At 42.3% G+C, this 22,923-nt stretch overlaps 1 protein-coding gene across 1 annotated transcript in view; it reads left to right on the plus strand.

Moving 5' to 3' along the window:
- Nucleotides 1-300: 300 nt before the first annotated feature.
- pappa2 (pappalysin 2) overlaps nt 301-22,923 on the plus strand; it is a gene marked incomplete at its 5' end in the record, with an annotated part of 66,898 nt that continues 44,275 nt past the window's right edge. Inside the window, 9 exons of the mRNA XM_079285747.1 lie at nt 301-1,279; nt 5,521-5,753; nt 6,389-6,616; nt 6,764-7,362; nt 14,272-14,420; nt 17,523-17,662; nt 18,665-18,818; nt 19,300-19,492; nt 20,620-20,753. Coding sequence (XP_079141873.1) covers nt 301-1,279; nt 5,521-5,753; nt 6,389-6,616; nt 6,764-7,362; nt 14,272-14,420; nt 17,523-17,662; nt 18,665-18,818; nt 19,300-19,492; nt 20,620-20,753 — 2,809 coding nt within the window. The remainder of the gene's footprint in view (nt 1,280-5,520; nt 5,754-6,388; nt 6,617-6,763; nt 7,363-14,271; nt 14,421-17,522; nt 17,663-18,664; nt 18,819-19,299; nt 19,493-20,619; nt 20,754-22,923) is intronic.

The raw sequence follows: 22,923 nt of genomic DNA on the forward strand, positions 1-22,923 counted from the left end.
ATACCAAGAGCCTCAATATGCAATAAGGTCCACGTGACAAACCTATGATGACATTTTGATCCCTTTGGAATGCACTGATCGTTTATCACAAAATACATCTACTTTAATCCAAGAAGAGGCAGCCAAAACAGTGTGGTTTTATTGATGGGTAAATGTGCGCAAACACATATAATAACCACAGTCTGGTGTGAGACCTCCTGCGGCTGACCCTGAAGCCAGATACGTTTTATAAGAGCTAACCCCAACACCACCACTTTATCTTCAACAAAACCCGCTGAATACCTTCCCGAACTCGAGACAATGTTGTTGATCAGACTACTGGCTATTTTCCTCATCCTCATCACCAACACGTGGCTGCTCAGCCCAGTTCGCTCTGACGCACTCCGTCGGTACAAACGCACCATGGCCCAGCGGGCGGACCGCGAGCTCTCCAGGCTGGCAGGTGAACCCTGCACCGTCTCGGGCGTCTGGAGGTCCCGGCGGCAACCGCGCTCCGGCTCTCCGTCCCAACACCGCCCTCAAGCGGCCCGTCCGAGGACGCGCACGAGCCGGAGAGAGCTGTACACTGTTGGGAGCGCTTTCGCGGTTTGTGCAGGAGGATGCAGGTTTGACACCGGGGTGCGCTGGTTCGCTCCGGCGGGGGAGGATAAGCGAGGCTGGGGCGACGCGGAGGATGTGGCGGTGGGAGCGACGTTTCCCCGGCAGCTCTTCGAGAAACGCTCCACTAACGACAAGAGAGGGTCACACCATGTCAGTGGACACACCACACAGAAGCCCGGGGTGTCTTTGCTTGTTAAAGACGCCGGGCAGACCGTCTCCTCCTCTGGCCGCGCAAAGTCCCTACGCGCCTCCCGCTCCAGGTTCACCCGCAGCCTCGGTGGGACGTTTCCTTACGCGGACGACGGCAACTCCAGCTGGGAGAAAGTTTTCCCCGACAGCTCAACCGACAGCACCGGGCTCCAGGTCCTCTACAGGCTGCGGCAGGATGATGGAGACCAGCAGTCCTCGACCGGGACCCTGGAGGACAGCACCGAGGACTACTCCGGGGAGGTAGACGAGGCTGATCCACCCGCGAGTCTGCCCGTCGGCAGCTCATCTCCCTGGGGGAGTCCCGTGCCCAGGGTTCCCCCCTCCTGGATGACCGCCCTGTACTTCGGCGGGCGTCGGGAGCAGCTGAAGGTGAAGCCGGCTGCGGGGGTTGAGCTGCCGAGGGCCAAGTTCAGCCTGGAGCTGTGGGTGAATCCCGAGGGGGGGCAGAGCAACCCGGCCATCATAGCAGGTGGGTGAAAAACAGGAGTTAGCTTTATTCTAAATAAGTTAGATGTATTCTGAATAAGTTAACTTTATTCTAAATAAGTTAGCTTTATTCTGAATAAGTTAACTTTATTCTGAATAACTTAACTTTATTCTAAATAAGTTAGCTTTATTCTGAATAAGTTAGATGTATTCTGAATTAGTTAGCTTTATTCTAAATAAGTTAGCTTTATTCTGAATAAGTTAACTTTATTCTGAATAACTTAACTTTATTCTAAATAAGTTAGCTTTATTCTGAATAAGTTAGATGTATTCTGAATAAGTTTTATTCTGAATAAGTTAGATGGATTCTAAATAAGTTAGCTTTATTCTGAATAAGTTAGCTTTATTCTGAATAAGTTAGCTTTATTCTGAATAAGTTAACTTTATTCTGAATAACTTAACTTTATTCTAAATAAGTTAGCTTTATTCTGAATAAGTTAACTTTATTCTAAATAAGTTAGCTTTATTCTGAATAAGTTAACTTTATTCTGAATAAGTTAGCTTTATTCTAAGTTAGTTAGCTTTATTCTGAATAAGTTAACTTTATTCTGAATAAGTTAACTTTATTCTGAATAAGTTAACTTTATTCTAAATAAGTTAGCTTTATTCTGAATAAGTTAACTTCATTCCAAATAAGTTAGCTTTATTCTAAGTTAGTTAGCTTTATTCTAAATAAGTTACCTTTATTCTGAATGAGTTAACTTTATTCTGAATAAGTTAGCTTTATTCTAAATAAGTTAACTTTATTCTGAATAAGTTAGCTTTATTCTGAATAAGTTAACTTTATTCTGAATAAGTTAGCTTTATTCTGAATAAGTTAACTTTATTCTGAATAAGTTAACTTTATTCTAAATAAGTTAACTTTATTCTAAATAAGTTAACTTTATTCTGAATAAGTTAGCTTCATTCTGAATAAGTTAACTTTATTCTAAATAAGTTAACTTTATTCTAAATAAGTTAACTTTATTCTAAATAAGTTAGCTTTATTCTGAATACGTTAACTTTATTCTGAATAAGTTAGCTTTATTCTGAATAAGTTAGCTTTATTCTAAATAAGTTAACTTTATTCTGAATAAGTTAACTTTATTCTAAATAAGTTAGCTTTATTCTGAATAAGTTAACTTTATTCTAAATAAGTTAACTTTATTCTGAATAAGTTAACTTCATTCCAAATAAGTTAGCTTTATTCTAAGTTAGTTAGCTTTATTCTAAATAAGTTACCTTTATTCTGAATGAGTTAACTTTATTCTGAATAGGTTAACTTTAACGAGAATACTTGTATACTCGAGTATGTTCAATGTATGCAACTTGATAGTACTTCTACTCCACTACATCTCAGAGGTATTCTAAATGTTGTACTTTTTACTCCACTAAAGTACTTTAAGATAACAATTTCTCATACACTTCCTGTGCAGTGAACACACACACCTCCCACACACACTTTCTACTTTGTAAATCCCAACAACAACACATTCATCTTGACAAAGACAACAAATAATAATAATACACATAATAATAATAATAATAAAATGAATTTTACGATACAGCTTTGACAAGTAAGGCTTTGGATGCAGGACTTTTACTTCGTTGAGTATGTTCACAGTGTGATGATAACTGCAGTACTTTTACTTCCTGGAAGTAAAGGATCTAAATACTCCTTCCATCACTGTTTAAAAGGGAATTATCATGGCCACACACCGAGCTGGGGATTGATGCCCCATGACAGTAAATGAATACAATAGTTCATTTTTTCCCCCTTCAATCACACTGTCTGAGATGTTAGTCTGTAGATCTGAGCCTCTCACTGGTCATTCCTCTGGTGTCTCTTGTCTGCTCTCCCCCTCATGGTGCTGTATGTCGTTACAAATAGCTTGTGACACTTGTTCTACACTGTGTGCACAATTATTAGGTAAACTAAATGAAAAACGAAAATTTTCCCATCTCACTTGTTTATTTTCATCTGTTAAAGTGAGAATAATAAAATACCAGCTAGTTGGACCTTTTCGGGTTGAAGATGGACTCAAAATCAACTCTCAAACCTATATCCTGCCAGTTGTTAGAACACACTTTCTTCAAGCAGTGGTCCAGGAAAAAGTCTGCATCTTTCAAGAAGACCATGATTTCTATGCAGACAAAGCTCCATCGCATGCATCCAAGTACTCCCCTGCGTGGCCAGTAAAGGCCTTAAAGATGAAAGAATAATGACATGGCCCCCTTCCTCACCTGGCCTTAACTCTATTGAGAACTTGTGGGCCCTTCTTAAACGGGAGATTTACGATGGAGGAAACCAGTCCACCTCTCTGAACAGTGTGGGAGGTTGAGTGACAGAATCCATGAATGAAGGCTTCTTACTGTTATTGAAAAGAAGGGGGGGAGGGGGGGCTATATTGGTCAGAAATGTTTTTTTTTTCAATGTCAGAAATGTTTATTTGTCAATTCTGAGTTGTTTGTTTATTATTCTTACTTTAACAGATGCAAATAAACAAGTGAGATGGTAACATTTTCGTTTTTCATTTCGTTGCATAATAATTGTGCACACATAGATATTTTCCTAAGAAAGCCTAAACCTCACTTTTACTTTCTTAAATATTCAGGTTTGAGGTTTATTAACATTTTGGATTGACCGAGAGCACTGTTGTTCAACCTCTAATGTTCCCAGAGATCAGGAGTACAATGCCGGCATGCATAGAGAGAACTGAGGAGCTGTCCCTAGCATCTCCAAGCTCAAATCAGCTGATGTTGTGCACCCAAGAACCAGGTGGTAAAAAAAAATAAACAATCGGTGATCCTGTATTAGAAGAATACGCCAATCACTTCCACCAGAATATGAACAGAGTTCTCTGGACTCATTCATCCCTCTCACCTGGCTCACCGGTCCCCGTTGATGACGGAGAGCGAATCATGACGTTTGAAAACACCGACATCAAACAAATGGAAGAGGATGAAAAGCGCTGTACGGTGCATGATAGATACGTCCGCTCACATTCACTCTGATCAAAGAGCTGACTCCATTGCTTAACTTCTTTCCCTCATTGCTTCCTCATGTGAAGGCATCACGTTCTCTTTAGACTCCCATTGTCTCTGCCAGACGTCACGTTGACATCGGTTTGAGTCCTAATGGTGATTGATTATATGAATGAAATCAGTTTGTTTGTACAATGTGTCCTTTATTGTTATGTTACTGTACGCTGCCGGACAAACAATGTCATGATGACACTGATTCTTTTCTTCTTAGTCGTATGTATTGTAATTACGTTACTGCATCTGGCGATACTAATGTGTTCACTGACAGTATTGGCCAAAAACAATTACCAGTGTTGGCGGATATATTAGTTCTAGCAAATTAAACAAGCGTGCAAGTCTTAAAACTGGACTTGATTTAAAGATTTAGCAGACAGGTTTAGAAAGTTTGAAACCCCTGCTTCCTTTTAACCCGTAGACCACCTTGTTTTCTCCTTTTGCAGCTTTCAAACGTTAGTAGCCCTCCCCTGTGAATGCCTCACAACATAAAGACCACGTTTCCCATAAAGCTTGTTTCCTGTTGCAAACACAATGTTGTCACTTCTTTGGCAGTACTGTTTCACCACGGCCATCTGCTGCTGAATAAGACAGAAAGTTTGAGCTCAAATTCAAACACAGCCCTCCCCGTGTTGTTGATGGTTTACTCATGATTAAGTGTTAAAAGTAGCACCTTTAGCATTTCATGTGTTCCAGTGAATACTGATGTATTTACATTTGGTAATGCAGTATAATCCAAAGCCATAGCCTCCTAACCGCTGCTTTCTTTAACCATGGAAACCGGCTCACCTCCTGAGGGAATATTTCTCTGCCCTTCACACACTCACGCACACTGTGTGTAAACACACACACATGCGTTTGGGAGGGTGAAGGGGTTCCCTGACCCCTCGCTGTCCCAGTATTACACATCTGGGGAGCAGATGTGTCTCTGTGTGTGTCAGATGGAAACATCAGGGCCATGCCATGGCTGAGTGAAATACCTCCTTCCCCTCTGGGTTCTCTCCCTCCGTCTCTGTCTGTTCTCCAGGCTCCGTATCTGTGTCGGCCTCTTTGTGCCTCTCTTTCTGTGTTGCCCCATGTTTTCCTGAGGGAAATGGATAATTTCTTGCTGTCGTTTGACTCTGCACGATAACGTTGGCAGGTTTTGTTGTTTTTTATTAATTACAAATGAATATTTTTCTTTTCCCCATTACCCCTTTGTCATAGGTGTATTTGACAACTGTTCCCATTCACTGAGTGAGAAGGGCTGGTCGGTAGGCATCCGGACCGTGGAGCCCGCCGGCGCCAAAGATGCGCGCTTCTACTTCACGCTCCGCACAGACCGAGCCGTGAAATCCACCACCGTCTACAGCCACCAGCGGTACCGAGCCAACGCCTGGACCCACCTGATGGCCACTTATAACGGCCGCAACATGAGCCTTTACGTCGACGGTGCTAAGGTGTGTGCTTTTGGTTGAGCTGTGGTTCACAGTTTGGTTGAGTTCGGTCGTCCACCTTCGTCACTGATGACCGACATACAATGGTGGTATTTTGACAAAGCAATCCCAACTCAAGGTCAACTCACTAGCTTTCGCCGGGTCTTTCACCCACATCACATGATCATCTATTTCCGAGGTCTTTCACTCTTAGCCCTAAAAGTGCCACGGATGAAATCACAACAGTTACTGAGCTCGCGTCGATACTGCACATTTCTTCATCATCCAGCGCATGAGGTCGTAGGACAGAGTGAGGGCTCATACTAGTTTCTCATTGGGCCATGCTAGAGTTATAAATCATTTTGGGTAACAAATCTGGTGGTTGAACAATCCCATCAGCATTGCATCATAATATTCACATGCAAGCAGTTGTTTTTTTGTCTTCTGACAGAGGGCAGGACACCTGTTTATGAATATTGATTGAATATGTAGTGTGCTTTTAATTTTGTTGACAACCAGATGGAGAGCTCCCCAAGTGACACCGCCACAACAGCAGCTGTCAAACCCTGGCAGCCTGAATGTTCTCTTTTTGAAAAAGTCCAATGAATTCACAACATAATCTCCTCGGCTGTCGTCTCTCCTCCACCCTCACCCCTCAGGTGGGAGAGAGCAGTCTCCAGGCGGGGAATCTCTACAGTCCCTTCATGAAGACGTGCAGAACCCTCTTCCTCGGCAGCAACCAATCGGATCAGGGGCACAGCTTCAGGGGCCATATAGGGGGTGTGGTCTTGTGGGGCTACGCCCATTCTCACGAGGAGCTGCTGAAGCGGCCACTTCTAAACGACAAAAGCGAGCCACTCTTGGCGATGTGGGCCGACTTCACTAAGGTAACTGACTCTATTTCATTTTTACACTCTCAGAATTTCTTTTTTCATGTTATCATATTATTATCAGCATTACATGTTTAATCATTATATATGGAAAGTGGTTTCTGTCGTATTAAAATGAATTAAAATGTAGCTTCTAACTTTGAGGTGGAAGAGCTATGGACTCCATACAAAGTTGGCCTCCATCCGACCGTCATCACCACTCCTCTCCCCGAACAAGAACTTGTCTCCTCGTTCCTGCCGCCACCCTGCGGCCTGACACCCTGCGACAACACCGACATAATCTTTGGCTACAACAACAACTCCCAGCTCCGTGCTACCAAGCGAGTTCGCTACCGGGTCGTCAACCTCTCCGATGACGATGGTGGGAACCCCACCGTGTCCGAAAACCAGATCCAGCTCCAGCACCGGGCTCTAACCGAGGTCTTTTGGCCTTACAACATCACCCTGGATCTGAGCGTGCACACTGCCAGAAACTCCAGCTTCAGACAGCGGTTCATCCTCAGCAACTGTCGAATTGGGAAGATCGGGAACCGCCAATGTGACCCAGAGTGCGACCACCCAAGGACAGGCCACGACGGCGGGGACTGCTTAAGACTGGGGACCTGCTACAACTGGAAGAGGCAGGATGGAGTTTGTAACATGGAGTGCAACAGCATACACTATGACTACGATGATGGAGACTGCTGTGACCCGGAGATCACCGACGTCTTCAAGACCTGCTTCGATCCCGAGTCCCCTGACAGGTGAGGTTAAGAGACAAAAGTCCTGTCGCAACACAGATGCTAGTTTTATTCACTAATTATTTCCAAGTGCTGTAGTTAACTTCCTGCAGATTTTTCAAATTAGAAACTGATGAGGAAAGGAAGGGATTACTCACAGATTTTTATTGTGACTCATTTGTGCAGGAAGTGTTCCGTAACAGTACCTCGCGTTTCTGCAATCCCCAAAAAACTGCAAAATAGAAGCAGCTGAAAACCTCCCCAGTGAATTAAAACAATATTTGTGTTAGAGTAGAGAAACTCAGCAGCAGAGTGGTGGCTGTGAGATTACAATGTTGTTGTACTCATAGGATTAACGCTGTGGAATTTCTGTTTTCCTGAATTGATGGAGATAAAGGTTGAATTTGCAGATATCAGAGAGCAGGGGAAATTTGTCCTCGAGGTATAGAAGGAACCATGCATCTATTTTATAATTTATGGGAATCAAAATTCTAGTTATTATTCTAACGTCAGGTGGAATTTAAAAAGGAAATTATCATCTTTGTCTGTGACCGAGAAAGATACACATTAGTTGACAAAACAGAGACTCAGGATATTATGCTGAATTTACACTGCGTGGTCCAGCACTATTGACCATAGCTTGGGTATATAAAATGGCGTTTTTTGTGCAGGATGTCCCGTGTTGCGACTTGACCAATCAGTGATCTGCAGTGTTTAACTCCACCTTCTAGTATCGGTTCAGCTCGCTTGGAACCTTGACTAAGGTGCTACAAAAAAAGTACCTGGTACATTCTATGACTTTTGTTGATGGAAAACCAAAATAAGTACCAAGTACATCCAAAACTTTTGTTGATGGAAATCCAAAGACAGTACCTGGTACATCCATAACTTTTGCTTGTGGAAAACCAAAGACAGTACCTGGTATCATCCATAACTTTTGTTCATGGAAAACCAAAAAAGGAACGGTTCCAGGAAGGTTGAGTCGAATGGAGAGCATTTTAAGTGAATCGTTTTCAGGAGGAGGTTGTCGCTGGTCACAAACATTTTGTTGAATTAACAGTATAGCAATCAGTCCATTGATACACTGTATATCAATCTACGTATATTAAGACAGGCGAAAAATGGCCTACATTGATGGAAAGATACAGCTGTGGAAGCACCAGGGGGATTGATATCAGCCAGTGAGGACAACATGTTTTTCCAGAGGCGAGAGGTCTCTGGGCATAAATGGCCACTAATAAGACCAGTTCTCCCCATGAGGTGAACGTCTCATTGGGCTTCAGCAGGGATGCATGCACAAATTAGTGCTCTCGCTTTCCCCCAGTGGTTTTAGAGCGAGCTCTGTGAAATGGGGATGCTGGGTGAAGAGGCCTAAGCGCACAGCTGCCCCGCTGCCTTCCGTTCGGTCTGACTGAGCTCCAAATAGCTCACATGAAGTCTCACCGTGAAGTCAACGGCCCAGGCTCTTAAAGACCCCGTCCTCGATCCAAACGTCAACCACACGCTTTACACTAGGCCACTGGGAAACAGAACATGGGAGCTGCAGCTATTTCTTTTAAACCATTTAGCGCTTGATGTCTGGAGTTGACACTGAGTGACAGCTTAACACAAGGATGTATTCATGTTTTTTTTTTAACCGGTAGAATTGTTACGTTTTCCTTTTTATACTTAGGTCACATTGACCTCCCTCACAGTTTACGACATGTGTTATTACACCTCCTCGTGTCATAATCCAAATCCAAAATCTTGTCACTAAAGCAAAGTTCAACTTTCCATCTTCATATTGCTTATGTAGTAGTATAGTGGTGCTGTAGTGCACTTCATTAAACCATAAACTGCCCTACATATTCATGCAACTCTTACATACATGTGGCTTCTTCTGTATAAGAATGTAGAACATTAAGTTGACTTGGTGTTCTGTTATACAATAGGTGTAAAATAAAATCCATATTTTCATAGTTTAGGAAGCAAATACACCAGGATTCAACATGACTCAAAATCCCAAATTATTACTTTGGCGTTTAATCCAAGACCTACATTTCTGATTATATTAGTTTGAACCCAAAAGGTTATGAGAGGCAGAACGCTTCCATGGATCATAGACAAGCTTTTCTTCAGATAAACAAAATGTTCACATCATCACATTCTTTCAGAAATCACTGACCGTGATGGTTTATAGCTGCTGGACTATGAATAGAGGACAGACACGCGTTACCACTCGCAGATGGTGAGGAGGAAAATGTGAAATGTATAAATGATCACATACCAACAGAGGCTTATTGGTATTTTTGTCGGAAACTCGAGCTGATGGCCAACTGTTGGGTAATGTGAGTGATACAAACTTATTTTTTCCATTAGAGTTCCATTGAAATGAAAAATACATTTTCACACTTTGAATCCTGTGTCTCAGAGCTACTTGTTCATTTATATGTGGTTATGACAAACATATGTCAAAAAACAATTTCAGAATCCCCATCAAGTCAGCGTCTGTTCTCTTCTGTAAAAGATCTAAAATGTTTGATGACTCGTGAGACTTTGGGACAACTAGCTCGTCACGCCGGTCATATAAAAACACATTTGTGGATCCTAGTAGGAGTGAACACAACAATATATCGAGAGAGATGCGTTTGGATATCAGTGGGCCAAAACTTTGTTTGCATTTCCAAAACAATGTAGCGTTTCGCCTTTCATCTGCATGTACTTCCTGCACTGCAGTGACACTGAGCCGGTTGGAGGAAAAGGAGAAAGGAAGCAGAATGCACAGGCAAGAATGCGTTCCGGTTGATTCCACTGTTTGATTTACGTAGTAGCAGCGGCCGACAGCTTAGCGAAGCATGCTTGTGATCGGAAAAACAACATCATAAACACTTGAAGTAAGCCGGACTTTAGAGCTTCTGCGCCTTCCTTACCCAAAACACAAGGTGACCGTGACGTGTGCCCAGCAGCTGTGTGAATGTGAAACTGGCTGTTGCTAGAAAAGAACACACTGCTTGGCTGACTCTCCCTGGAAGACACAGGTTAAAGATGGGTAAAAGTAACAAGAAAAAAGAGCTGACCTGCATGTGGGTGGTCTCATTGCTTGGCCATATGCAGGAAGTTCGAAGTGTGTCACGAGTAAACGGTAATTTATGTCGTCTTGTCATGAGCTCGGTGGGATAGACAAAGCGAGACAGACTGGAAAAAACAAAGATTGGGTAGTTGTTATGTTCAGATGTTCTCTGTGCTCAGCCTGGGCTCTCCACCCTGCAGAGAGGAGATGGACTCTAATGAAACAAGCTGGACAGCAGACAGCATTTCACCTTGTTGTTTTGGTCTGGTCCTTTGGCCCTCAATTATATGACATGCTCAGTGATTTATTCTCCATTTAATTTGATGGTTATTGCAAAAGGATATTCCAACAAGAACAGATGAAATCACTTCCTCCATACTTACCTTTGGGTAATAACTGGAGTCAGTTTGAGTTTGATGTATGACAGGGAATTGGGGAGATCAATGTAATATGCAGATGTTGATGTGAGCATGGCTCTGTATTGGATCTGCTTTTGTGAACGTTTCTGCATGAGAGACAGCCACAAATTAGGCCTCTGCTTTTCTTTTCAAATTCCAAATTCTTTATTTGCATAAAGTTGAGTTTGAGTCACGATTATGTAAACTCAGATGCAGCGAATCATCAGTCAACTTGCCGCGTCAGGACAATCACGCATAAGATCTGTCAACTTCACATACGTTAACGGAATTGGTGTATCTCCACCTGAAGTGGTTTTGTTGCCAACAACGTGTTACAATGTTAACCTCGACCGATTCACGGTAAAAAGGCTGCTGCCAGCGTCATTACAGTGATGGCTTTTACCCAAACTGCAAAATATGTAGAGCGGGGACTTTGACACGCCCGCATGCATGTATGTGTTTGTCCCAACTGTCTCAGCAAAAGATGCCGTTTGTGGAGCACTGAAACATTTTTTATATTTTGGGATCTGGGTTTTTGATATTTTGATCCTGTTTTTGATATTCTTCTCTCTGTGCTCTCTGACAGTTATTCAGATTGTGGGATCCTATATGTGTGCAGCTGCTGCTCACTGGTACAGAGCCAGAGGTTTTTATTTGCAAGCCAGCTGCTGTCATGAAACAAATTTGTTGTTGAGAGCCAGTCCTAGAGCGATGGCCAGGTACATTGCAGATTCTGGCAGTACAATAAATAAAACGTCTGGAGGGGAAAGATGGACAAAGAGAACGAGGGAGAGGCAAAGGTGGAGGGGGAGTTATTGGGTGGCAGGGACATCATGTTCATTTAAGCTGAGACACATGTTCAAGATTTGCTAAACGTTTTTGGTCTGCAAATCCTGGACGGTGCACTTGAGTGCTAAGAGCTCCAGGCAACTCCCCTGAAGGAACAAGGCGTTTTACAAACACGTAAATCCCGAGTTTTATTGTGGACATGTTTAATCCACTGATAAAAACATAAGAGCGATGTTTCCCAGAGCAGTAAATGCATCTCCACATCTGAATGAGATTGTTGATTGAAGCTTGTAAGGCCGTAACAACTGTCCCTTTGTTAAGCCCCACCTCCCTTACCGATTGTACTATAGACTCTTTCACAGTTTGTAAACAATGACGACGCATGGAAGTGTGCTCACATAGTTTGGCAACGGAAGCGTGGCGGAGTGCAATAGCTTGTCAGGTTAAGCAAAGCTGTTAACCACCAAAGATCGACAATGCGACCCGAACAAAGTTCCAGATCTGTGTGCTATCAGTGAGCGGGTAGTAAACAGTAGTGATAAATTATGAGCACAAGATGCCGACAACTACATTGTATGTAGTTTTGAGTCTATTGAGTTTAAAATCAGTCCCGTGGTAGTCAACACGTTTAAGAGCTCGGAGCCATAGCCGTTGTTCAACAAGTCGCCAGCGTTAACTGAAGACTCTCAGAACAGAACACGTCGGCGTCCTCGTAAAAGCCTTCAATCAATTTCAAAATACAAACCCATCTGTGTTTATTATCTACGCCAACCGCTTACGCAAGTTACGATGAGCGACCACGGACACATTCGACGGAAAGTCACTCGTTTAAATGGTCACTGGTAACGGTTTTAATTTGTTTGAACACGTCTGGATGTCTGCGGCCAAACACCACTTCAAGAATCATGAAGCGGTGTTCTTTTGCAAAAGATCATCTTGCTGAACTAAACATGTAAGTGTCACAAACTTGCCACAGAGTTTATTTTCTGCGATAATCTAAAATCCAGTGGAGAAAAATCCAAGTGGCTTTTCGTAGCGGGAACCTGTGCGATGCTAACTTGCGGGGTCGGCCTTCAAAAAATATGCAGCACAACACATGCACTATGGGAGGGATCGCGTTGGGGGGGGGGGGATTACACACATGCAGATCTCTTGGCTGCTGAACAACACCTTTGGATCAATTTAGAGGCGAAGCGCTTCACTTTTGAAAGTAGTGTATGGGAGAATACAGATTACTGCTTTTTACGAATCAAGATTTTTCCCAGCAGAAAGCTGAGTATTTACAGTCACAAGCTCACCTGTGCGTCCTTCAGGCTGTTGGAACAATGCAAACAGTAATGAGCCAAAGCTGGCCTCACAGCTGAACTTGATCAAACCTCCTGCTGTAGAAACATAACATGAAACAATAATCTATTGAAAAACACTTCACGAATAAAACGACGCATGATTCATACATTTATACATTCAACATATTTTTGTAAGTATGAACTGATTTGACCCAACGCTGCACTGATGCACCACTGGACGACTTGGCACTGTCGATGTATATTATTACCTCGGCCTGTAAAGCAGATGCAATGAAGCGCATACGACACACACCCATACTCCTACTGACAGCCATATTCTAGCTTCTTTAGCGAGCAACAAGGCCCCCCACTGCAAGTTCTCTCAGACCCGCCAAGGCCTAATGATGACGGGTGTAAAACTTCACAGCTATTTATGTAAGCTACATACGGGGTCAGAGAGAGAGATGTCGATGGGTTAAAGCAAACTGTCGTCTGCTAAAGAGAATACAATGTTCATAAATTCACTCTCACAACACTCAGTTTGTGAGAACACCTGTGTTAGTGGACTGTGGCTGTGTGGGGCCTGTAAAAGTAGAAAACTGTGGTTTTAGGGTAAGCTAACTGCTCAGACTGAAGCGTACTGACCGACCACAGCTAACTACGGGAGCAGCTGCACACAGCACCTCCGAGGAGTCCCGTCTTGTTTGTGAACTCCCCTCGCTAACCAAAGAAAAGAAACAGCAGGGACTTGTGGCTACCTCGCCAGCTAACAAGATACTGTTGAAATGTCCATTTTTGCTCTCGCCCCCTTTAGAATTTATGCTAGCAGCTTTCTCTGCTACCAGTGCTAAGCTAGGTATACATCCTGAAAGTTATCAAACTATTCCAACTTCCTGACAGTCAAGAGGCGCATTTAAAAAAAATGTATTATTTAATGCATCATGTTTTGGTAAATGAACTTGTTGTTTGCCTTATCTGTTTCAGTAACAACGTTGTAGAACGCGTTAGCGTAATGCTAAGCTATGTTTAGTGACTGGATTTAGCTGATTTTACTTTCAAAGGTAACAGCCGGTGTATCCGGTGTATGTGGCCAGGTTTATACAATAACAATAAGACGCATGTATTCATTTTTCATTCAGCACGTTTTCATCTGGTCTGCAAGCTCTCACTTTCCAACTCGCCCAACATGTGCGTTCTGCTGAGGAAACAAGGGAAACAGTCCTGTTTAGCTCAAAATAGTTTTTTAAGGATAATTTGGGATCAGTTTGATGTCATAAATGCTCATGGCATACATCGTCTGTATAGCCTACACCTGTGCATTGCATACTAGAATTGAACTAATATGGAAAAGTACGATATTCCTTCTCTAAAATGTTCCTGTTTTTTCTTTTTCTTTGTTTTATTTCTGCAGGGCCTATATGAGTGTGAAAGAGCTGAAGGAGGAGCTGCACCTGAGCGGCAGCGACACGCTCAATGTTTTCTTTGCCAGCAACTCGGCACGAGAAGAGCTGGCAGGAGCTGCAACGTGGCCATGGGCGAAAGAGGCTCTTACCCACCAAGGTAAGTTAAACTCCATCAAACTATTGTGAATTATATATAACTGTCATATCGTCTTTATTTCCATTGTATTCTCTTTATACCATTATCTCTTTTCCTCTTTCTTTTTTGCTCCTTTACCGGATTCTCTTTTTTTACTTTTTTTGATTCATCACTTAATCTCTTCCCTTGCCCTCCATCCTTTGCTGTCTGCTTTGGCGATATGCTAACGAGTAGAGCAAGTAGGGCTGGCAGGGATTTTCCCGCACATTGTCCCTTTCCTGTTCCAATCATTCGGCCTCTTTCCACTAGAAACGGCTAATCAATCCAACAACAACCAAACAAACAAACGGCAGTGTGGGCTCCTTAAAAGCTTTTTTGGGGGCAGGTTTTCCTGATCCAAAGGACCGAGGATGTTGTGTGCTGTACAGATTTGAATGTGATATTGGGCCTTATACCATTGTTGCCACCGATGCCTAGCTGTTCTTTATTAATTATTATTATTATGCCAGTACAAAGTAGGACACAGTAGATGTACCTCCAGTGGAAGCATTCATCATTTAAAGAGCCCTGTAACAGACGAAATGTGTGAAATACTGCTACTTGAAGCATTTCCAGCACCTCGTGAATCTCTCAATCTGTCAGATGGGTTCCTAATCACGACCAGTTCAGTATGTTTAACTTAAATAAACAATGAAAGCTTCGTCTTGTTTTATATATCCTACACAAAATACAGATGAAATGACTTGTCGAATGATTTTACGATTGACAATTCATTATTTATTTATCATTTAAGTACATTTTTCCAGAGGATTTTCTGCTTTTCCTTAGTTTATATAATTAGGAATCTTATATTTATCCATTTTTTGATGGTCAGATTAAATAAGCTGTTTTATTTCGATTTGAATGTCACTTTGGGCTCTGGTAACTTCTGCTGGGAAATTGTTATTTAAAATGTAAAAGAACTAATTGATCATTGAGCAATCAAAAACCGTAATCGGTTGATTCAATGAAAGTAATTGTTAGCTGTAGTCTTATAAGCAAATCACAGGTGGAGTTTTACAACCACATTACACACATCAAATGAGCAATTTTATGTCTAAAATTACAATGAAATTAGGCCAAAATGATTACGCAGCACAATCTAAGCACAACAACAAGATATATTTAAACCAGCTTTTAGCACATGATTAAGTTGTAGCCCATTGATTTAAAAACTGATAGAAAGAAGTGTTGTTTTTCTTTCTTTCTTTGCCAAACCATTTTTGTTTAAAGTTGAATAAACAGATGTTTTTGCTCACGGAGGAGCTGGACAATAGCTCCCTGTGAACACAGGGTGTCAAATAACAAAATTAGACTTTCCCTGGTTTTATTGTGCCCAGCTGCTTTTTCGAAAAAGCTTTAATTCCATTTTGGGATAATAACTGTAATTACATAATCTAATATGTTGTTGTTCTGTAGATGTATGAGCTGGAGATGGATCTCAATTTATATAGGAATGCTTAATGCTCCCGTTCATATTGTCAGAGTTAGACTGTTGTACCGAGTTCTCTCCTTTGCTTCAGTCGCTCAGCATCTGTCCTCGTTTAAACAAGTCAGTAGATGACAAGACGTCTCCGGAGGCCCTGTTGATTAGTGTCTTTGCATTTAACGTCTTCATTGTTCAATGTCTTCGCCACGGAAATACGCTGTTTCTAATTAGAAAACCAATCACTGTCATGTCTGTTCTTGATTCTCTAATTATCGGCATACTCCGTACCTCCACTCAGAGGCTGTTCTCGTAAGAATGGCCCCAAAACCACAGCTGATTTTAAAACGGATTTCCTTGGAATACTTGAAGAACATTTTTATTTGAATGTATGCATTATGTTTTTCTGTCAAGAAAACATTTTTAAAGAAATCCTGCGACCAGATCCACACCTAAAAAAACTAATTCTGACTTTCTACCAAACTGAATTGAGATCTGGAAACATGTTTTGAGATATCCTGTTAACCACTGGACACATCAACAAACTAAATACACAACCTCCGAGGCGTGAGCAAGGGGCAGCAGGATCCAAGCACAAAGGAATATTGCAGAAGAACTTAGAGGAAATTAGTACACAGGTTTAAACATGTACTTCAGAGCAGGGTCATTAGAAAATGAACTTCATGTGCTTATGGAAACATAAAGAAGCTATGTTTCCACTGTGTTCTTCCATTCAGTCTTTCTGTCTGCTCGTTAGAGAGTGCTTTCTCAAAGTTCTATGAACCGTTCATGATTAGACCGGAGGCCTGATTTTCCTTCCGTTTTCTCGTTGTGATCTGTCTGCCTGAATCCAGCCTTCCAATCTTTTACACTGCGTTAACAGTGGCTCTCCTCCTGATATGCTAATAGACTCACAATACATTTCTAACACTTCAAACATTCTGCTGCGTCTTAAACACACTCATATAGTCTGGTAGTTATCTAGTTATATCGGCTTTCTCCATTTTCCCCTCATTATCTAGTAGTACAGCTTATTGCATTTTCAGTGGCATAGGTTGGTTCCGAAGCCATGGAACTTCTTCTTTACTAGTTAGACAATGGTGGTAGGTGTCAACTATGAGGAAAATGAGGCAAAATGACGAATACAAGGTTTCTGCAGAGCGTTCCTCTAGATTCAGAGCATGGCCACCCGCAGCCACGTAACAGTATCCAGTTTCCTGTTTTTGGTTTAAAGTACTTAAGTTTTACTGCTTTTCTAATTGGTTTTAAATGTCACAGTGCTTACTCTTTTTACAATGGAGGTTTGTTGCTCTTTTGGAAATTCTGTGGCAGAGAGTCAAACTGGAGCTGAATTGCCAGACAGCTGGTGGTTAGAATCTGGACTTAACAGCAATACCACATTAGTTTTGTTGGGCGTGTCTTGCTGTAAAGCACTAAACCTGTTTGAGGTTACTTTTGGAAATCACGTCAGAGTGATGGAATGAGGTGTCACAGTTTTGAAAGAGAAAGCTATTTTAGATTTGGACCTTGCAATGGCGCAACAAAATAAATCTCACTTTTCCGTCACTTGAAATATTAAAAATAGTCTTAACAAAAGACAAAAACATTGAGATAGTAATAATATCATGACCTATTTGAATTTGATCTTTTGACCTCAGGTGGGATGGTGCTTAACCCGTCCTACTTTGGCACCATGGGCCACCACAACACCATGATCCATGAGATGGGCCACATTCTTGGACTGTACCATGTCTTCAAGGGGGTGAGCGAGCGGGACTCCTGTGATGACCCATGTCAGGTAAGACTGTTCAATCGTCTCCTCTTGATAATACTTACAACAAGTCGTCCAACACATATAACCATATGTGGTTATTTGTTCCGACCTGGTGGCAACCTCTGGTTCTGAAAAGTGAGGCTGATGTGGAAGTGGCCTAAACCTGCATTCTTTTTAATGTCCATCAGGGGGCGACTCCTCTGGTTGTAAAAAGGGTTAGCATAGAGGGATTGTATAATGGTCTATTAGAAAATGACTCTACTTCTCACTTCATTTAAGACTTCTTCAATACAGCATGATGTTCATTTAGTAAATCATTTTAGAGTCAAATAGACCATAAAACAGGGTATGCTTTAGGGCGGGGCTACTGTGATTGACAGGTCTCTATCACGGCGTTTTGCAGTCAGGGTGTTGTCCGTGTTTTTCGTCTCAGAACTTCAACCCTTTCACAAAGTGTTTTCACCTCAAACAAGTTAATTGTCACATTTTGGTCATATAAAAATGTCTTATTCAGCGTTTGGTTGTACTTAGCTCCACCCTCTCGGGTCACTTCTGGCTGAAAAAAACAAGCCGGCGACAGCGATCTCCTAGGTGAAAGTCATATGTTTGTTTGACCCATCTGTCCGCACCAACCACATCGCTGCTTCGGCGCTCTTTAAACCATGTCACCTGACTTCCTCCTTTGGTCCCGTCGTAATTAGTACAGCCACTAGACGTCGCTGCCAAACAACAGTTAATATAGGTCATAACACCCATATTAACTGTTGTTGTACGAACAACCAATGGGCTCATTTAATATGACAACGGTTTTCCCTTTGCAAAGCTGTACTGTACTCACTTTTTGTTTCAAATGTTTATTGTTCGGTATCATACAGTATATTGCTTTATCAAAAATGCTACTTAATGTACACTTCTAACGTTCTTTATATGAACTTCTTTCAATGTCTGCTGTCTGTAAAGTATATACATTGAGCTTTTCACTCTTCTGTGATCATTTGCTAGTAGTTCTGTCATATGCACTTGCAGGAGACCACCCCATCCATGGAGACAGGAGATCTGTGTGCTGACACCGCACCAACGCCCAAATCCAAAGCCTGCCACGACCCTGGAGCCGTCAATGATACCTGTGGACTCACCATGTACCGTGACACACCTTATAGCAATTACATGAGTTACACAGGTACAGTGGATAATATAATTAACAGTAGGTGTACTGTCAGAGATGTCGAAAATAATCATTGACCCACAGAACAAGTAGACTGTACACTGTACAGAAGAGCGAGGACATAAAGTAGACTCTGCGTAACATCCTCCTGCAAAATCACAAACGTTGCTTTTTTGTGCAAGACAAAATTCAGGAATACAAAACACATGGTTCTTGATTACAACTTGGTCTTGAATCCGTATCATTTGTTGGGGACATGTTGTGACATGTCCTCATATCAGGTGAAAAGACACGAGGCTCTTATGGAAAGTAATGTCCCCCTTGACATTTGTAACACAGCCACACAAGCAAGTACAACTACGACATATACTTCATGCAAACAACTTGCATTACTTTATATTAAAATTAGTTTTGTTAGGACAGCTGGCTAATTTAAGGTTTTTTTAGTTATCCGTGATGATGACCTGGACCTTTTCTTTGCATTGCACCCCGTCAGATGACAACTGCACCAACCATTTCACACCCAACCAAGTGGCCCGGATGCACTGTTATCTTGACTTGGTCTACCAGAACTGGCTGACGGAGCAGCAACCTGCCCCCATCCCTCTGGCCCCGATAGTGACGGACCAGAGTCCGGATTCTGTCTCAATCTATTGGCTGCCACCTATAAGGGGACCACTTTATCAGAGGTACGATTGCATGGGTTCTTCATTTCAATGTTTGACTGTCCAAATTTAGTAATGTCTGTTATCTGTACGATATTGTTCAAATGTGTTTTCATTTTTGAAACTCATCAGAGCCCAAAAGATCTTTGGAAACTATGTCCACCTGTTCCTATGACTGCTTTAGTGATGGTGGCCCTGTTGTTGGGTGGGTGGCAGTAGCTCTGTCTGTGGGGGTCTTGGCTTGGGAACCAGAGGGCCATTTGCTTGGTTCCCCTTATTGCCGCTTGCAGTGTTGTCAGGGGGGGGGAAATGCAGAAAATGACATGCTTGACTCAGTCTGCAGAGCCTTGAAGCCCCGCCCCCGCTGCTGCACAGAGCGCTGTTTGCTTGTTTATTCAAAGTTTATTTAAAATTGAAAGTGTTGCATGTCCAACTTTGACACTGCACGTCCTTGGGTCCCCAGCAATACACCCACCAAGTGTGAAATAGATTAGATGGACAGTTCTGGAGCTGTGTGAAAGACACACAGACAGACAGACATTCCTTGCTTTATAGGTAGATATGTTACTATTCCACTCATGCAACGCATAATGAACAAAGGATTGCACTTGGCTTGAGTGACAACAATGGCAGCAATGTGTTGCCTCTTTACCGTCATGCAAGTAGACAATTAAATGACGGACACGTAACCAACAGTGTAACAGCTAGTGAACATGTAATGAGAACAATCAGGGGAGTTAATGCCTGCTTCTACCTCCCAGTCTCTTTTGGATTGGTTCATGTTTCGTATTTACCAGTGCACGATGACCACCTGAACAAAAACACTTAGAATGTGGTCACGTCATCCTCTCACTTCATGTGCTGCTTACATGAGCAACAAACAACTGGCCCGTGTGCAACAGATGAGGGGATTCTCCACATGGTTATAGCTCCAAATCATGCCAAAAGACGGCTGCATTTGAAATGACGTTGGCCTTGTTGGCCCACCGGAACGTATTCAGGTCCTGAATGCTCTACAAGTCATCCCCTCTACTTTACCCGTGTGTCTTCAGATTTCTGAAGTTGGTCCTACATTATTGTAGGTCTTAAGAGAGACACATTTGTGAAAGAAGATGTTTCCTAATCAGCAACCGTGTTCCCTTATGTCCCAGCTCCTCCTTCCATGGGTCTGGTATCAACTGTGGAGACTGTGAGACGGACGGCGTTTTCCACCAGTACGCCTCCGAGGCCACCTCACCTCGCATCTGTGACACGTCAGGCTACTGGACACCCGAGGAGGCAGTTGGTCAGTCAAAAAATCACTATGTGTGTCCAAAGAGTGATCTGGACAGGAACAACCTTTCTTAATGCACCCCTTGTTTTTTATACATTATTTGATCAAAATAGATTATTTTTCTACGGTTGGAATTCATTTCAATAAATAATGGCCAAGTTGAAATGAAAACCAGGAGAGGCAATTGTTGATGTCTCCTCTTTCATCCTAAAAATCCTCAGCGTACTGAGTCTGATCCACTCTTCTCTTTCAATAATTATTGACAGTGAGGAATGTGGCGGTCTTCAGGTTTGCGTCCTTGAGTTCTACTTGTGTCTCTGGTTGACACACACACACACACACACACACACACTTCTCTTCCTTGTAAACTTCAGGTGCGTGCGAGGCTAATGGCTCCTGGACGAGGAAAAAGCAGAAAATCATTAAATGATAATTGCCCTCAGCTACAGACGTCTTGTTTTAGCCAAAGCGAGAACAAGGATTATCAGGCGAGCCGTCTACTCGGGTAATGTTTGGGTGCTGTTCAAACATTGAACCTCAGTCATTAACAAAAAAGCCCCCCCCCCCCCCCCCCCCCAACAAAAGTGAATCTTGTAGCACTGTACTGTGAAACATTACGCGTCACGTTAGCACATGGTCCTTGTTATTCCAATTAGAATTCCTGCAGAAGCCCGGGTTCCTTTGGCATGAGATGTAGAGTAACGGAGGAAAATAAACAAGAAGGAAAAAAATTAAAAGGAACACAAGGAAGCAAACAAAGAGAGAGCAAGAGATAGACAGAAAGAAGGATCTTACGAGCACAATAACACTCTCCTTCTCCTCCGCGGTAACTCTACCCAAGTATGTGGAAATCCTCGGCTGGAATTTACGCTTTGAAAACAAGCGGCGAGGAGGAACAGGGGGGATTAGGGCTCCCTCTTTGTCGATGCGGGACCATAATGATGATAAAGAGTCAATTACAGTCTTACTCTAAACAGTGGTATGCACACAGCTGAGGAGACAGCCAGTCTGCTGGCTTCCCCGGCTCCTTTTCACTCGCTCCCTCTTCTGAAGAGGACGATGCACGGGGACTTTGTCAGCCAACGGAGACGGGCTATATCTCCCTCAGCAGGGAAATTCAATGCGGATATCAGGGCTTGCAACGCAAAATACAAGTTTGATGGAAAAACACTGTTGGCTTGAATTGTTGGCAAAATTGTCCTTTTACATTTCCTGACGATGTTGCCTGTGCCACAACGTTGACTGGTTCTTGTTTTGAAACCTCTTTGCCTGTTTCAGGAGCCTGAGATCCCGCTGAAAAGGATTCTATTTGTTTATGTGCTGCTTTCAGCATTAAAGTGGTTCACAATTCAAAATGGGAAAGTTTAAAGTAAGTGCACTGTAAGTTCACTGTACTGCAATCTGTATCAAGATGCGAGTAGAGAGAGGGGATTAAGGTTGAGAAGTCCAGACCTGTACGGATGAAAATGTAATATCACAATTCTAAGGCGACTGATGGATGAAGATGGAAATGTATAATACGTGAGGAGGAAATGAGTTGTGGCCGCAGCAAAAGTAATAATCAAAAAAGATGACCAGATGTACAAGAATGTAAAAAAAAGCCTGGGATAGTTGACAGTGTAATGCTGGTGATAAAGTATTTTAATAAATATCTATAACTATTCACTTTTATCCTGAAAGTATTGAAATACAACACACTTAAATGTATGAATAATGATGCATGGATGCAAACAATCCATATATCTATATACTTGACCATCATTGGAAATCTTAAAGCATTCATATACATTTTCTGGCCACATGGGGGCGGTGGAACAAGGAAAAAACACTTTAATATATTATAATTTCTAAAGTTGTTACAGCAAACATGTTAGCGAACAGTTTTATCCATACTCGTCTCTCCGACAAAGAGCAATGTCATCATTGGTTGCGTGGTTATGGACATTTGGCTCGTTGACTGAAGCTAGTGCTTCATTCATAACGTTGACCAGCAAATTTCAAAAGAAATCAACATTTGAATGCTGCCCAGTCCAGACAATATATGCCCTCATCACAACCGCAAATCATTTAAAAAGAAGGCAATGATGTTTCGTCTCTCAGTCAAGTCTGGACTCTCGACTAATGCAAGATGGAAAGCATTGGATTGACAGTGACTGTTAAATATTGGCACACAGCTCGAGGC

This window comes from Melanostigma gelatinosum, assembly GCF_949748355.1.
Source record: "Melanostigma gelatinosum genome assembly, chromosome: 15".
Taxonomy (NCBI): Eukaryota; Metazoa; Chordata; class Actinopteri; order Perciformes; family Zoarcidae; genus Melanostigma; species Melanostigma gelatinosum.